This window comes from Amblyraja radiata, chromosome 5 (genome assembly GCF_010909765.2).
Source record: "Amblyraja radiata isolate CabotCenter1 chromosome 5, sAmbRad1.1.pri, whole genome shotgun sequence".
NCBI lineage: Eukaryota > Metazoa > Chordata > Chondrichthyes > Rajiformes > Rajidae > Amblyraja > Amblyraja radiata.
The window spans coordinates 91,408,471-91,425,503 of NC_045960.1; the positions used below are offsets into that span (position 1 = coordinate 91,408,471).

Consider the following 17,033-nt stretch of genomic DNA (forward strand, 5'->3'; position numbering starts at 1 on the left):
GTCTCTAGAGTTGTTCCACCCATAGCCTTTGGCCAGGTCCAGACAGCTAGAATCCCATTCCAGAAAACCTCAGGTGAATCTACAGCTGCCCATCTAGTGTTGCCTGATGTGTTGAGGTCCCATTCTCACAATGCTCTACAAAGTGGAGGAGGATTAGTACTTTCTGAAACCTGGAAGTCTTGAACCTGGAGGTCACATTTTCAGACTCCTATCCCTTCCCCTTGATGGCCGGAGTGAAATGAGAGTGAGGCCAGGGTGTTGTGGCGCCTTGATTATGCTAGTTCAAAGATACTTCATATTCAGGAAGGCATAAAAGCAGAAGGTGGGGTAACAGTGTAAATGAGGGTTGGGAACAGTGTAATAGTAATCAGATGATGATGGTATAAAGTGAAAATTAATTTGGGTGGAATAATGAAACAGTAAAGGAAAGATAGCATTGGTGGGACTATTTTTAAGCCACAAAATAACCATTATTATCTCAGACGCAGCAGGAAATTAGAAGTGTATGTAACAGGGTAATCAGGGGAGACATAAATTGACTTGTCTGGACAAGTTAAATTAGCAGTAATAAGGTGGAAGATGAATTGATGTAATGTTTACAATATGATTTTCTAGATGAAAATGTTGAGAAACTACATAGGGAAAATACTGTTTTAGAACTTGTATGGTACAACAAGAAAGAGTTAAATAATAGTACAGTTGTAAAATGACTGTAGGAAAGTGTAACCTTCCTTAATATAATAGTATTTTACATTGTGTTTCAAACTGATGTTTTCAATTAAAAGCCAGAGGAATCAAGGGATACAAAGCTGGGTGGCAGTGTGAACTGTGAGGAGGATGCTATGAGAATGCAGGGTGACTTGGACAGGTTGGGGGAGTGGGCAGATGCATGGCAGATGAAGTTTAATGTGGATAAATGTGAGGTTATCCACTTTGGTAGCGAAAACAGGAAGGCAGATTACTATCTAAATGGCGTCAAGTTGGGAAAAGGGGAAGTACAACGGGATCTGGGGGTCCTTGTACATCAGCCTATGATAGTAAGCATGCAGGTACAGCAGGCAGTGAAGAAAGCGAATGGCATGTTGGCCTTTATAACAAGAGGAATCAAATATCGGAGCAAAGAGGTCCTTCTGCAGCCCTAGTGAGACCACACCTGGAGTATAGTGTGCAGTTTTGGTCCCCTAATTTGAGGAAGGACATTCTTGTTATTGAGGGAGTGCAGTCGGTTTACAAGGTTAATTCCCTTGATGGCGGGACTGTCATATGCTGAGAGAATGGAGCAGCTGGGGTTGTACACTATGGAGTTTAGAAGGATGAGAGGGTATCTCATTGAAACACATAAGATTGTTAAGGGTTTGGACACGCTAGAGGCAGGAAACATGTTCCCGATGTTGGGGAAGTCCAGAACCAGGGGCCACAGTTTAAGAATAAGGAGAAAGCCTTTTAGAATGGAGACGAGGAAACACTTTTTCTCACAAAGAGTGGTGAGTCTGTGGAATTCTCTGCCTCAGAGGGTGGTGGAGGCAGGTTCTCTGGATGCTTTCAAGACAGTGCTAGATAGGGCTCTTAAAAATAGCAGAGTCAGGGGATATGGGGAGAAGGCAAGAACGGGGTATTGATTGGCGATGATCAGCCACATGATCACATTGAATGGCGGTGCTGGCTCGAAGGGCCGAATGGCCTACTCGTGCACCTATTGTCTATTGTCTATTGATATGGGGAGAAGGCAGGAACGGGGTACTGATTGTGGATGATCAGCTATGATTACATTGAATGGCGGTGCTGGCTCGAAGGGCCGAATGGCCTAATTCCGCACCTATTTTCTATGTATCTATGGATCTTAAATTTAAACAAAGACCAGAAAAGTATGAAGAGTAAGCTGGCTGTGGTTGATTGGGAAACAACATTAAACGATATGATGTTGGAAGGCAATGGGTGACACTTAAAATACATGGTACATGATTTGCAAAACAAATTATACCTTTATGACAGAAAAAAACAACTGGAAAAAGAAAATTAAAGATGGTATTAAATCAAGAATGATTATAAAGATGCCAGAAATAAGTACGTCTGAGGATTGTGAGCAGTTTAGAAGTCAGTAAAGGACAACCAAGAAAATAATGACAAATAAAAAGGTAGAACAGGAGAAATATCTGGCAAAAAAAACATAAAACTATAAAAAGTAAAGCAAGAAAAGATTCTTACGGGTAAACCTGGGTCCCCGACTCAGAGAGGAAAATTTAAAGTGGGAATATGGAAATGGCAGCAAACTTAAATTTTCTCTGGAATGTCAGAGGTTGAGGGGAGGCCTAATATAAGTATTTAAAATGCTTAGAGTAGACATTCAGAACATTTTCCTAGGGTGGAAATGTCAAGGGCTAGAGGACATATTTTTAAGGTGAGAGGGACAAGGCTTAAAGAAGTTTTACACAGTGGTGGGTTCCTGGAACATGCTGCCACTCCTGGCAGTGGTGGCAGTTACAGTATTGGCATTCAAGAGACTTTTTGGGAGGCACATGGATATGGAGGATTATGGATTACATGCAGGCAGAGAGGATTAGTTTAACGTGGTATCATGCTGAACACAGACATTGTGGGCCAAAGGGCCTGCTCCTGTGCTGTACTGTGCTATGTTCTAAACAAGCACTTTGTGCCTGTTTTCATGGAAGACATGAAAACCTACTGGAAATATAAGATATTCAAGAAAGAGGCGAGAATGAGGCACTGAAGAAAATACATATTAGTAAAAGAAAAGTACCATAGAAGTTGATGACACAGCAAACCCATGTCCCAAAGACCTGATGATGAACTTTGAAAATGGTGGCTGTAGACATGGTGGATGCTCTAATTATTATCTTCCACAATCTAGATTTGGGGATTGTTCTGTCAGATAGGAAGGTAGCAAATGTGACCCTTTCTTACAAAGGAATCAGAGGAAGAATAGAGAACCACTGTCCTGTTAACCTAACATCTGTGGTAGGTAAAATATTGGCATCTATAATGAATGATGTAATTCCAGAACACCTAGAAAACAAGGTTCAAGCAGAGGTATTTGGATTTATGAAAGGGAAATAATGTTTGAATAATCAATTGAAGTAGTCTGCTTCGGAGGGTTGTGAATGCTCAGTCATTAAGTTCACGTGAAATGGGATAAATACATTTTTGGATATAAAATGAAATAGGGTACATGGGGAGAAAGCGAGAATGTGGCAGTTAAGCAGAGGAGCTATGATTTTGATAAATGGCAGAGAAAGCTTGAAGGGCCAGATGGCCTGGACTTGCTCTATTTTTTTAGCTCTCATGTAGGTGTTGTGGTTGAACAGCTAGCAATGTGTGCAATCTGTAAAGAGTAGGTGTGAGGCTTGTCGAGAGCTAATTATGCAAGCTTTTAAATATCCATTCTTCTAGTTCTCATTTAGTAGATTCTGTTTCCCCAATGTCTCCCATGTATCTTTCTAATGGGTTTAGTGAGTTGAGGCTAGGGCCGAATAGAAGGGAGCTCAACCAAGGCAGCAGTTGTGATATCAGCCGTTAGGTTAAATTTTTGCTCAGAATCAGAAAGTTGTGTGTTCAGGCCCCCTTTAGAGAACTGAGTGTAAAATGTTGCCCATTGCTTCATGTGCTGTGCTGAATACTTTATGGTCAAGTGCTATCTCTCCATGAGTTAACCAAGACCTGAGTCTAATTTATCATGAATTAAAGGCCAACCAGACCTGGCTCAAATCAGATTTGTCCTTATACACCACAACAATGCAGTGAAGAATGATGATAGTGACCTAAAGGGTAATATTATGCCATTCGCCTTTTCATCTCACTTTACCTTTCACTTGCAAAAAAATCTAATGAAAACTTCAGTTGATTCAGCATCCAGAGGTTTTTGGAGGTGAGACTCTCAGATTTTCTCCTATCTTTGTGTGAAGCTGTTTACTTATTGTATTCATAACTGTAATAAACTGTATTTAAGGACAATATTTAACTTTTTAATTTGGTCATTTAACTCAAATGATGTTAATTGCTGATAATCTGACAAGCAAGAATTCCTGTGTTATTTATAATATAATTTAAATTATGGATAAATCAAGTTATTTTGGTCCATTATTTGTTTTAGACTATGAGGAGGGTACACATAATGGATTTAAGACAATGATTCACATTGTACTGATCCATCTGTATGTCTTTGCAGCTTGGAATCATTTCTATACGGACTCCATGCGTTATTCAAAGGAGATTTCAGAATCACTGCCACGCAGGAATGGGTCTTCGAAGATATAGACTTGCTTCACAAGGTTGTTGCTCCTGGGATTCGAATGTCCCTGAAACTTCACCAGGTACATCTGTCCTCCAGCAATCAGTGAAAATATGTTGCCTAGGCACATCTGTCATCTTTGGAAATAGAGTGTCGTACAGTGAGCTCACAGACTTGTAGAGATGTAGAATCATAGAGCATGGAAATGGGCCCTTCAGACCACCCAGTCCATTCCAACCATGCCAAGCACTCATTTACACTAATCTACACTAATCCCATTTTTATTCTCCCCATCTATTCCCTTCAGATTCTTCCACTCATCTATACAGTTAGGCCAATTTACGTGCCAATTAAGCTACTAACCTGAAAATAGACATAAAAAGCTGGAGTAACTCAGTGGGATAGGCAGCATCTCTTGAGAGAAGGAATGGGTGACGTTTCGGGTCGAAACATCACCCATTCCTTCCTTCCAGAGATGCTGACTGTCCCGCTGAGTTACTCCAGCTTTTTGTATCTATCTTCGGTTTAAGCCAGCATCTGCAGTTTCTTCTTACACAAGCTACTAACCTGCATGTTTTTGGGATGAGGGAGGAAACTGGAGCATGCCGGAGGAAACTCATGTGATTATAGGAAGAATGTGCAAACAGGCAGTACCCAAGGTCAGAATTGAAGCTGGGTCATTGCAGCGGCTATCTTGCTCTCTGCAAGAGTTAGTTGTCACAGTCAGAGAATTATAGCCATAGAATGGCACAGTGCAAAAGGTGGCCATTTGGCCCATCTTTAAAGAGGCCATTAATTAAACCCATGTTGGCGATATTTGCCCATACTGTATTCCTCTGGTAATTATAACGTTTGTGAATATTTTTTATCAGATCTGAACTGCCAGATCTGAACTGCCCAGTGTAACATTGGGGAAAATATTGAAAAACAAAAAAGAGTAAATATTGGAAATGTGAAAATACTCAGCAGATCAGGCAGCATCTGTAGAAACAGAAGCAGGGTTGACATTTAAGGACAATGGCCTTCTGTCAAAAATAAGAAGAGCTAGAATTGTTAGAAATAAAACATTTTGAAATGCAGAGATTATGATGGAATGGAGAGGGAGTGAGGAATGCCTGTGATAGGGGCAGGGCAAGGAATGATACATGCGGTGCTGATGCTGGCAGAAAGAGTAGTGAGAGCATGTTAATCACTGAAGATCAGTCTGGCAGAGATGTTAATGGAAGAAGATGGATTTGGACAGAGAAAATAGAAACCTTGCTGGTACAGTGGGATATAAAATACTGCGGTAGCTGGGAATTTGAAATAAAAGATACTGCTGAAAATACTCAGGCAGCATGTTTGGAGAGAGAAAAGTAGAGTTAATGTTACAGGTTGATGACCTTACATCAGAACTGACCAGTTCCAGTACAAAACTGGAAAGTCTCTGTTTGTTCTTGAAATTGATATATTGGTGGTCAACAATTTAGTTTTGCAGGTGTTTAAAACAAATTCAAAAGCTCAGACTAAGGGATTTGATCTTAGGTTTTCTGAATTATTACACATTGCGTGGATATTTAATTAGAACAGGAAGGATTTCCTGTTTGCATTCCAAAGTTGTCCATCACTCCTGGGAACTGATAAGTGGATCCAAACAGTGGAAGGAATCTAAACTGCAGGGCACATCTTTCCTAATATGATGTGTAGGAAGGAACTGCAGATGCTGGTTTAAACCGAAGATAGACACAAAATGCTGGAGTAACTCAGCGGGATAGGTAGCATCTCTGGAGAGAAGGAATCCAGAGGATCATCCCCTCCCTCTCCCTCCACTCACGACCTCCAGCATCCAGAGATGCTGCCAGTCCCACTGAGTTACTCCAGCATTATGTGTTTATCTTTCCTAATGTGATGTTTAGAATTAATTATTTGGATCCAAACTCTGTTCAACAATCTTGTCCTTTTCATCTGGAGCGCTACGAGGCAATCAAGAGTCTTATCAATAACAGGAACTGTGGATCTCAATCACATTACCACCAATTTACATCACTGAGAAGAGTTTAATTAATGTATTAGAGTAGCATGGAGAGTGGCTAACATGTGGCTCCTGCAATATCAGTGCACTGCACACACTTTAGGATGGAATCGCAGAGTGAAAGATTGCCATTGGGGATGGGCGGGGGAGGGGGGGATCAGAAAGATAAACTGAGATCACCAAATAAAACAGACAAGAGAGAGACTGGAATCAAATAAAGAATGAGAGAGAGAGAGTAGACACAAAATGCTGGAGTAACTCATGGCAGCATCTCTGGAGAGAAGGAATGGCTGACGTTTTGGGTGGAGACCCTTCTTCAGACTGATGTCAAGGGAGTGGGCGGGACAGAGGTAGAATGTAGTCAGAGACAGTAAGACTGGTAGGAGTACTGGGAAGGGGGAGGGGATGAAAAGAGAGGGAAAGCAAGGGCTATTTTAAGTTGGAGAAGTCAATGTTCATACCGCTGGGGTGCCAGCTACCCAAGCAAAATATGAGGTGCTGTTCCTCCAATTTGCGCTGGGTCTCTCTCTGACAATGGAGGAGGCCCAGGACAGAAAGGTCAGATTGGGAGGGGGAGAAAGTGCTGAGCAACTGGGTGTTTCCTACAGAGAGAGAGAGAGGGAGTGAGACTAGGGTTACGGGGAGAGAAATAGAGCGAGAGAGAGAGAGAGACTGGGATAACAGAGAGAAATAAAGTGAAACTGGGGGGAAGATAGCGAATGGATTCAGAAAGAGAGACTAAGGAAAAGAGAGAAACTACAAGTTTAAAAATAATCATCTTTCATCCCTCTAGCCTCCGCATTCTTCCACCATGCTTCCACCGGCTGCAGTGGGATCCAATCACCAATCACATCTTCCCCTCTCCCTCCCTTTCTGCTTTCCTCAGGAACCACTCTTCAGAGACGGAGGGAGGGCAGGGAGAAGGTGGGGGAAGGCGGGGATCTGGGGTCACAGGAAGAGGGAGATTGAGGTCAGGAAGAGAAATGTAAAGAGTGAGGTCACAGAAAGAAAGATTGGGGTTGCAGAAAGGGGAAGGAGATGGTGGTGATATAGGGAAATTGAAATCAGAAAGAGAATGATAGATTTAGATAATGCCCATAAATCTGCATTAAATATGCATGCAGCAACACTGTAGGTATGTAGTGTGTGATTTGGGATGTAAACTCTCTGGTCACTAGGTCCTATGTGTTACTGATGCTGCATGGATTGTGTTTTACACCTCCAGGACCATTTCACCACATCTGATGAATACGAGGATCCCGTGGTGCTCTACAAGGCCATCAGCGGCCATGAGCGGTCACTGGTCATCTGCCACGAGGGAGACCCACTCTGGCGCCAGTCCATCCTGTCAAATGCAGAGGCTCTGCTCGCACTCAGGCACGTGGTAGATGACGGGGCCGATGAGTACAAGATAATTATGCTTCACCACCGTTACCTCAGCTTTAAAGTGGTGAAGGTATTCATAGTTATCATTCTCTAACCATTGGTTATTCTGAGAGTAAACAACCTGGGTTTCTGTTTTCTAGAAACGGGTGACCTAACAGAGCGTTTTAAAACATATAGAACATACAGCACAAGACGAGGATATTCGTGCAAAACAGGATGCCTAGTTAAACTACTCAGTTATGCCTGCACATAGAATCGTAGAGTAATACAGTATGGAAACAGGCCCTTCAGCCCAACTAACATGGCTCAACTATACCAGTCCCACCTCCCCAATATCCCACTAATCTTATCTTATCAATATACTTGTCCAAATGTTTTTTAAATGTTTTTAAACATGCTCCATATCCATCCATTCCCTGCATATCCATATGCCTATCTACAGTCTCTCTTAAATGCCACTATCATACCTTCCCCCACCACCACTACTGGCAGCATATTCCAGGCATCCTCCACTGTGTAAAAAAGACTTGCCCCACACATCTCGTTTAAGCTTTCCCTCTCTCGCCTTAAAGCTATGCCCTCTAGTCTTTGACATTTAGACAATAGACAATGGGTGCAGGAGTAGGCCATTCGGCCCTTCGTGCCAGCACCGGCATTCAATGTGATCATGGTTGATCATTCACAATCAGTACCCCGTTCCTGCCTTGTCTCCATATCCCCTGACTCTGCTATCTTTAAGAGCCCTCTCTTGAAAGTATCCAGAGAACCGCCTCCACCGCCCTCTGAGGCGGAGAATTCCACAGACTCACAACTCTCTGTGTGAAAAAGTGTTTCCTCATCTCCGTTCTAAATGGCTTACTCCTTATTCTTAGACTGTGGCCCCTGGTTCTGGACTCACCCAACATCGGGAACATGTTTCCTTCCTCTAGCGTGTCCTTGAGGCAGGAAACATGTTCTATCCTGGGGAAATGTTCTAATTATCTATCCTATCCATAATTTTATATACTTCTATGAGGCTACCCCTCAGCCTCCAAAGCTCAAAAAAAAAAATCCATATTTGTACCACCTCACCTTAGCTAATGCCCTCTAATCCAAGTAGCATGCTGGAAACCTATACTGCACCCTCCCCAAAGCCTCATTCTTGTAATGAGGGTTAGGATTATGAAATTTGAGAGATATAATACAAATATTTTCTCATTGTAGTTCAAAGCCAGGGGCCATAGCTAGAACACAATGGATCTGTTTCGTAGACGCGTTCTCTTATCACATCAGTAGTTCCTCCTATCCCTTTCTAATATGTGTTTATACAATCTGCCATTGACCGCGTCAATATTTTTACCCCAATTCATTCATTATATTCATATTCTCATCACTCCTCGCGTAAAGAAGTCAAACTTTATTGGTATCACTCCACATTTACGGCTCATCTTTGTTCCTGTGTATATTAAATATTTTCTCTTGGAATAGGTAAATAAAGAGTGTGTGAAGGGGCTGTGGGCAGGACAGCAATTGGAGCTGATATTTCTCCAGAATCGCAACCCAGAACGAGGCAGCATACAGAATGCCAAGCAGGTCTTGAGAAACATGATCAATTCTTCCTGTGACCAACCCATTGGCTACCCGATTTATGTATCACCTCTTACCACTTCCTATGCTGGCTCACATAAACAGCTGAAGAACATCTGGGGAGGTCCCATCAGTTTGGAGAACCTCAACTTGTGGTTCACTTCCAGATGGCAGAAGTAAGTACTGAATCCATTGGTTTCACTATTTGATATTCTGATCCATGGGTTCTCTCCCACCATGTCCACGTGATCCAACCACACCAGAGTCCACACTTCCCAGCCCACTATTCCTCTTTAAGTTCCTCCAGTCCAACCATAACCACACTCTTCCCCAAACTCTACCCTATCTGTTCCTGCCCTTTTTCCCTGCCTTTAGCACTGCTCCCTTTAATGCCAGATCCCTAAATTTAATGCCAAAGCCCTTTGATCTCTCAACCTCCCTAACTTAACCTTCCTTTCAAACCTATGTTAAAGGTATACAAAAATAAGTTGTTGACGAAATTATTATTTCAATGTGAAAATAATATCATTTTTGGTCTGCATATCACATCACCATAGCTGATAACCATTGTGGAAGATTTCTGGAGATAACTGCAGACTCAGAGCAGTTTCAGTCCTCTCCTGGTCTTACTAGGAGAATTATATATTACTATTGGAAATCCTGTATGAGATGTTTAGTTTAGTTTAGAGTTATAGCATGGAAACAGGCCCTTCGGCCCACCGAGTCCGCACCAACCAGCAATCCCCGCACATTAACACTATCCCATACAATGACCATGCATCCATGCGCTGACCTGAGTTCTGGGGACTCATCATTAGCAGAGACATTGAGATGACGGTGGGAGCCCATCATTCCCAAATTGTCACAAGAGGAAATTGTGTTTATTTTGCAGGAAGTGTATGAATTCACCAGATTTATTCATTTTCTTACTAATTGTTATTCAGTCCGACTTCAGTCACACAGATGTAAATAAACCATGTAATTATGTATCTCAACACTAAAATGTTTCAATCTCGTGCTTCAACATGGAAACATTACATTGCTGGGCATTTCAATACGTAGATTAACTATTTTGTAAAATAAATGTCGTTTAATTATTTGTCCTTCCACGTTTTATTCCATTCCTCTCTGTAGAATGTTTATCACATTTCACGTTATATCTCTGACGAGTATGAATTTTGAAGTTTGCAATCAACAGAGTGTTTAGCACCAAGCAGTGTCTGTCACTTCATGGGCTATATTAAATTATTATGGCTAATTGGGCTGATTCAGCAGACTGTAATTGCCCTGTTGCTCCCAGATGTCTAAGATTAGAATTTGATGTGATGTCTTTGCAACTCTAGGTTACGCAAGGGCTGTACCGGAGGCAACATTGATGACTCGGATTGTGGTGGAGCTTCCTCATCCAGCCTCACCAACCATACCACTCACAGCAACAGCTCCAAGTCAGCACGAGTCTGGAGGTCACGTCCAGCAACTGCACAACCAGCTCGACCGCCCAGAGGTAATTATTGTGACTGTTATTATCCCTCCCCAGAATTTTCTATTCTCTACTTCCCCCTAAGGTGCGCCTTTTGATTGCCAGTCGCTATATCTCCATAGGTTAAGGAATCGTTGAGCGAAAAAAGCACAAAAATAGGCCCTGCGGCTCAGCATATCCATGCTAACTGTTCCCTACCTGAGCTAGTCCCACTTACCTGGCTCAGAGCAAATGTTGTAGAACACCCTTTCCCTTGTTCACATGCTCCACACCATTTGTATTTGTAAATCTCTACTCATTATTCAGCTGCCTATTTCACTCCCCCATTATAGACCCTACCATCTGCTGTACAATAATCTATTATACATTACACATGTAACAAACACTCTTTTGATATACCCACCCCTCTTACATCCTTGCTTGTTATACATCCTTGCTTGTTATACATCAACTTTTCCATACTGTATATCACGAGTTGTACGTCCAGCTGTAAAACGACCATTATAAACATGCCTAATACACTACTGCACATCTTCCCAAGCACACCTAGCATATGTGTATCTTTCTTTCATGCACAAATACGCAAGGTATTGCAGATACTGGCTTCTAGAACAATTAACGATCTGCCGGAGGATGTCAGTGATTTGAGCAGCATCTCTTGGGGGCAGAAGGGATGTCAATGTTTCAGGTTGAAACCCTGCATCAGGATCAGTTCCTTCAGCATATTGTTTGTTGTTTCTGTTATGCACACTGCTCTTCTTGAACACTGCCAGTTGTGCACACCCTGCCTTTTATACTCCCCACCCATTATTAACACACTTTCAATATTATATGCCAACTATTTGTAACACATCATGCCTGTAGCACATCTAACCCATAATACACCAACACATATACATCCTGCACATTTTAATCTACCCAATATACATTATTCTTTATAAATTCCATCTATACATAACTAAAACGCTGATCTTGTGCTGCAAGATGCAATGAGTTTTGTTCCGATCGGTATTGTAAAAGTTAGCGAGGTTTAAAAATCTTAAAAACCGCGCGGCGCAAATCGATCTCCTCTCCTGCCAGTCAGCGCTGCACGGATTGGTCTTTTCTCCTATCACTCTGCGGGACGGTCTGCCCCTTCCTGCGCCATCGCATCTTTACTGAAGCTGGTGGCCAGCGGAAGTCTCCAACCGGACACAATTTTTAGAGGGGCCCCCGGCCCGGCGTGGGAGATGTCACCAACGGGAAAGCGGAGAGTCGGATCCCGGCGGAGGAGAGCGTCCAGCGCCCACTGTGAGTCCCAAATATCGCAACGCCCCAGCTCCTTCTCCTCTGGTCCCTCTCGCTGGCTCCTGCCCCCCTCCCCCATGATACCCTCCTCTCCCCATGGCTCTTCCCCCATCTTTTCTCCGAGCACTTCACCCCCACCCTGCCCACCCCACCCACACGCCGGCACGGCCGTAGCTGTTGGTGCTTCCGGGCCGAGCCGAGGATCCGCACCGACAGCTGATGCTCCTCCGGGGCACGCAAGAAGGGAGAGGAGCGGCAACCTCGAGATCTGGGGAGGGAGAGTGGGGGAGGAGAGAGGATAGAGGGAGAGGAGGGGAGTAGGGAGGGGAGAGGAGTTATGGAGGAAGGGAGGGAGTGACTGAGAGTAGGGGAAAGGAGAGGAATTGGGGGAGGGTAAGGGATTGGGGGAGGGTAAGAGGGAAAATAACGGAGGAGGGAGAGTGGGAGAGGATGGGGAATAGAGGGAGAGGAGGGCAGTGGAGGAGGTGAGGAGGGATAGGGGGAGGTGAGGAGTGGAGGAGGTGGGGATAGAGGGATAGGAGGGGGTAGGGAGGGGAGAGGCGAGGGAGGGAGTGACTGAGGGCAGGGGAAAGGAGAGGGAGAGAGAGGTGAGGGAGGGATTGGGGAGAGGATGAGAAGAGGGAAGGTGAAGAGGTGGGGGAGAGAGTGCTAGGGATGAGGGGAAATGAGCTGCGCCTGTGCAGTTGGGGGCTCTGGGTGAGTGGTGGAATATTGCATTGGGGGACCTATGTGACAGCGACCCAACGGTTCCCACTTAGTCTAGTCCTTTATACAGGTCATGCACAATTGTACACCTCCATTGATAATACATCACACCTGTTGAATACCCTTCACTATATATAACCCGGGTGTAATTATTGTTACTGTTTTTCTCCCTCCCCAGAACTTTCTATTCTCTACTTCCGCCAAAGGTGCCTCTTCATCTAAGGTTTTGAAAAAAATGGGACTAGTCCAGTATGCCAACTTGGTTGGCATAGGACAAAGTGGACCGTAAGGCCTGTTTCCGTGCAATACACCTTCAAGATTCTATACTCCAAACACAATGCACAGCTCATTCAATATGTTTCACTACCCTCCCCCACACGCCAACCTACTTGGTACCTGCCAGTTATATGATGCCCATGCATTGGAAACCCTTCCAGTCAAATGAGCACAATGTATAGTCAGCTTTCTTCCCAGTCATAAATATGCTCTTTATATTTCATGCTGACCCCACTCATTATAAAGAAAGTGGAAGCTTCAAGTGAGCAGTGACAGGGTTGTGGGGTTGTGGAGACAGGAAGTCTGGTGATGACTCCTGAAGGAATCTATCCATCCTGAGTTGACAATCCCATGTATCGCTGGAACGAATTTAAGAAGAAATTTTACACAATGCATTGACGAGAGGTAGCGATATATTGACCATCATCTTCCTGAAGTTCCAATTCAGTCAATCCTGCAAGTGTGCCTTGGAATGGTGACATGTCAGGAGATGGCTGCATTCCATGTGGGACTGCGGGAGCATTAAATCAGCCAGAAAATGATTCACTGAAACACAGAGTGTAGCTATAACCGGGGTCAGCAGCAACGAGATGATATATTTGGAAGATAGGACTGCAAGGTTGGAATCACTTGGGACTTCCTTCATTTAAACAGAATTATCAAGTGTTTCAGTGACATTAAAGGCTTGGTCCTTCAGGTGCGGTTTTCATATCTCATGTGTGCAAGTGATGCAGGATTACACTGACTATTCTTTAATGGGGAATTGTAATTCATTGCCTTTTCCTGTTGTTTCTTTGTTTTGGGTTCCTTTGAAAATCCTTGCAAAATTATTTGTCCTCCAGATATTTTGTAGTATCAGAGGGTCCCAAAGAACAAAGTAAAGAACTATTAGTGGAAGAGATCGGTGGAATTGTGTTAGCAAGTGAAATTATATATGAAGAACCTTTGAAACGTGGGGGGAAATAGTGAATAATGGTTGGGATGCTGGAAAAGTGTGGATAAGGGAAGGGATAGACCAGGTCTGATGAAGGGTTTTGAGCAGAAACACTGAGCACTGAGTTACTCCAGCTTTTTGGGTCTATCTTTGGTTTAAACCAGCATCTGCAGTTCTTTCCCACACATAATGATATAGTTGGGATCACGGAGACATGGCTCCAGGGTGACCAAGGCTGGGAGCTGAACATCCAGGGATATTCAATATTCAGGAGGGATAGACAGAAAGGGAAAGGAGGTGGGGTAGCGTTGCTGGTTAGAGAGCAGATTAACGCAATAGAAAGGAAGGACATTAGCTTGGAGGATGTGGAATCGATATGGGTAGAGCTGCGAAACACTAAGGGGCAGAAAACAGTAGTAGTGGAGTTGGGGATGGCATCAAACAGGAAATTAGAAATGCGTGCAACAAAGGTAAAACAGTTATAATGGGTGACTTCAATCTACATATAGATTGGGTGAATCAAATTGGCAAGGGTGCTGAGGAAGAGAATTTCTTGGAATGTATGCGGGATAGTTTTCTAAACCAACATGTAGAGGAACCAACGAGAGAGCAGGTTATTCTAGATTGGGTATTGAGTAATGAGGTAGGGTTAGTTAGCAGTCTTGTTGGCGATGGCCCCTTGGGCAAGAGTGACCATAATATGGTTGAGTTCTTCATTAGGATGGAGAGTGACATTGTTAATTCAGAAACAAGGGTCCTGAACTTAAAGAAAGGTAACTTTGAGGGTATGAGACGTGAATTGGCCAAGATAGACTGGCAATTGATTCTTAATGGGTTGACGGTGGATATGCAATGGAAGGCATTTAAAGACTGCATGGATGAACTACAACAATTGTTCATCCCAGTTTGGCAAAAAAATAAATCAGGGAAGGTAGCGCATCCGTGGATAACAAGGGAAATCAGGGATAGTATCAAAACAAAAGATGAAGCATACAAATTAGCCAGAAAAAGCAGCCTACCAGAGGACTGGGAGAAATTCAGAGACCAGCAGAGGAGGACAAAGGGCTTAATTAGGAAAGGGAAAATAGATTATGAAAGAAAACTGGCAGGGAATATAAAAACTGACTGCAAAAGTTTTTATAGATATGTGAAGAGAAAAAGATTAGTTAAAACAAATGTAGGTCCCTTGCAGTCAGAAACAGGTGAATTGATCATGGGGAACAAGGACATGGCAGACCAATTAAATAACTACTTTGGTTCTGTCTTCATTAAGGAAGACATAAATAATCTGCCGGAAATAGCAGGGGACCGGGGGTCAAATGAGATGGAGGAACTGAGTGAAATCCAGGTTAGCCGGGAAGTGTTGTTAGGTAAATTGAATGGATTAAAGGCCGATAAATCCCCAGGGCCAGATAGGCTGCATCCCAGAGTACTTAAGGAAGTAGCCCCAGAAATAGTGGATGCATTAGTGATAATTTTTCAAAACTCTTTAGATTCTGGAGTAGTTCCTGAGGATTGGAGGGTAGCTAATATTACCCCACTTTTTAAAAAGGGAGGGAGAGAAAACGGGGAATTAAAGACCAGTTAGTCTAATGGGTCTGAAGAAGGGTTTCGGCCCGAAACGTCGCCTATTTCCTTTGCTCCATAGATGCTGCTGCACCCGCTGAGTTCCTCCAGCAATTTTGTGTACCACCAGTTAGTCTAACATCGGTAGTGCGGAAACTGCTAGAGTCAGTTATTAAAGATGGGATAGCAGCACATTTGGAAAGTGGTGAAATCATTGGACAAAGTCAGCATGGATTTATGAAAGGTAAATCATGTCTGACGAATCTTATAGAATTTTTCGAGGATGTAACTAGTAGAGTGGAAAAAGGAGAACCAGTGGATGTGTTATATCTGGACTTTCAGAAAGCTTTCGACAAGGTCCCACATAAGAGATTAGTATACAAACTTAAAGCACACGGTATTGGGGGTTCAGTATTGATGTGGATAGAGAACTGGCTGGCAGACAGGAAGCAAAGAGTAGGGGTAAACGGGTCCTTTTCACAATGGCAGGCAGTGACTAGTGGGGTACCGCAAGGCTCAGTGCTGGGACCCCAGCTATTTACGATATATATTAATGATTTGGATGAGGGAATTGAATGCAACATCTCCAAGTTTGTGGATGACACGAAGCTGGGGGGCAGTGTTAGCTGTGAGGAGGATGCTAGGAGGCTGCAAGGTGACTTGGATAGGCTGGGTGAGTGGGCAAATGCATGGCAGATGCAGTATAATGTGGATAAATGTGAGGTTATCCACTTTGGTGGCAAAAACAGGAAAGTAGACTATTATCTGAATGGTGGCCGATTAGGAAAAGGGGAGATGCAACGAGACCTGGGTGTCACGGTACACCAGTCATTAAAAGTAGGCATGCAGGTGCAGCAGGCAGTGAAGAAGGCGAATGGTATGTTAGCATTCATAGCAAAAGGATTTGAGTATTGGAGCAGGGAGGTTCTACTGCAGTTGTACAGGGTCTTGGTGAAACCACACCTGGAGTATTGCGTACAGTTTTGGTCTCCTAATCTGAGGAAAGACATTCTTGCCATAGAGGGAGTACAGAGAAGGTTCACCAGACTGATTCCTGGGATGTCAGGACTTTCATATGAAGAAAGACTGGATAGACTCGGTTTGTACTCGCTAGAATTTAGAAGATTGAGGGGGGATCTTATAGAAACTTGCAAAATTCTTAAGGGGTTGGACAGGCTAGATGCAGGAAGATTGTTCCCGATGTTGGGGAAGTCCAGAACAAAGGGTCACAGTTTAAGGATAAAGGGGAAATCTTTTAGGATCGAGATGAGGAAAACAATTTTCACACAGAGAGTGGTGAATCTCTGGAATTCTCTGCCACAGAAGGTAGTTGAGGCCAGTTCATTGCGGGGCTTGTCTCAACAGAGGCCCGGGAGCCGTGACAGAGGGAGGAGCGACCTCCGTGTGGTGAGTTAAAAACCCATCGCGGGGCTTGTCTCAACAGAGGCCCGGGAGCCGTGACAGAGGGAGGAGCGACCTCCGTGTGGTGAGTTAAAACCCATCGCGGGGCTTGTCTCAACAGAGGCCCGGGGGCCGTGACAGAGGGAGGAGCAAC

General features: G+C 43.6%; 1 protein-coding gene across 2 annotated transcripts in view; it reads left to right on the plus strand.

Annotated features, from left to right (window-relative positions):
* pcnx2 (pecanex 2) overlaps positions 1–17,033 on the plus strand; it is a 222,972-nt gene that overhangs the window by 177,150 nt on the left and 28,789 nt on the right. For both annotated transcript variants that reach the window (XM_033021735.1, XM_033021734.1), the window contains exons 30-33: positions 4,184–4,328; positions 7,483–7,713; positions 9,111–9,385; positions 10,553–10,713. In XM_033021735.1, the coding sequence (XP_032877626.1) occupies positions 4,184–4,328; positions 7,483–7,713; positions 9,111–9,385; positions 10,553–10,713 (812 nt within the window). The remainder of the gene's footprint in view (positions 1–4,183; positions 4,329–7,482; positions 7,714–9,110; positions 9,386–10,552; positions 10,714–17,033) is intronic.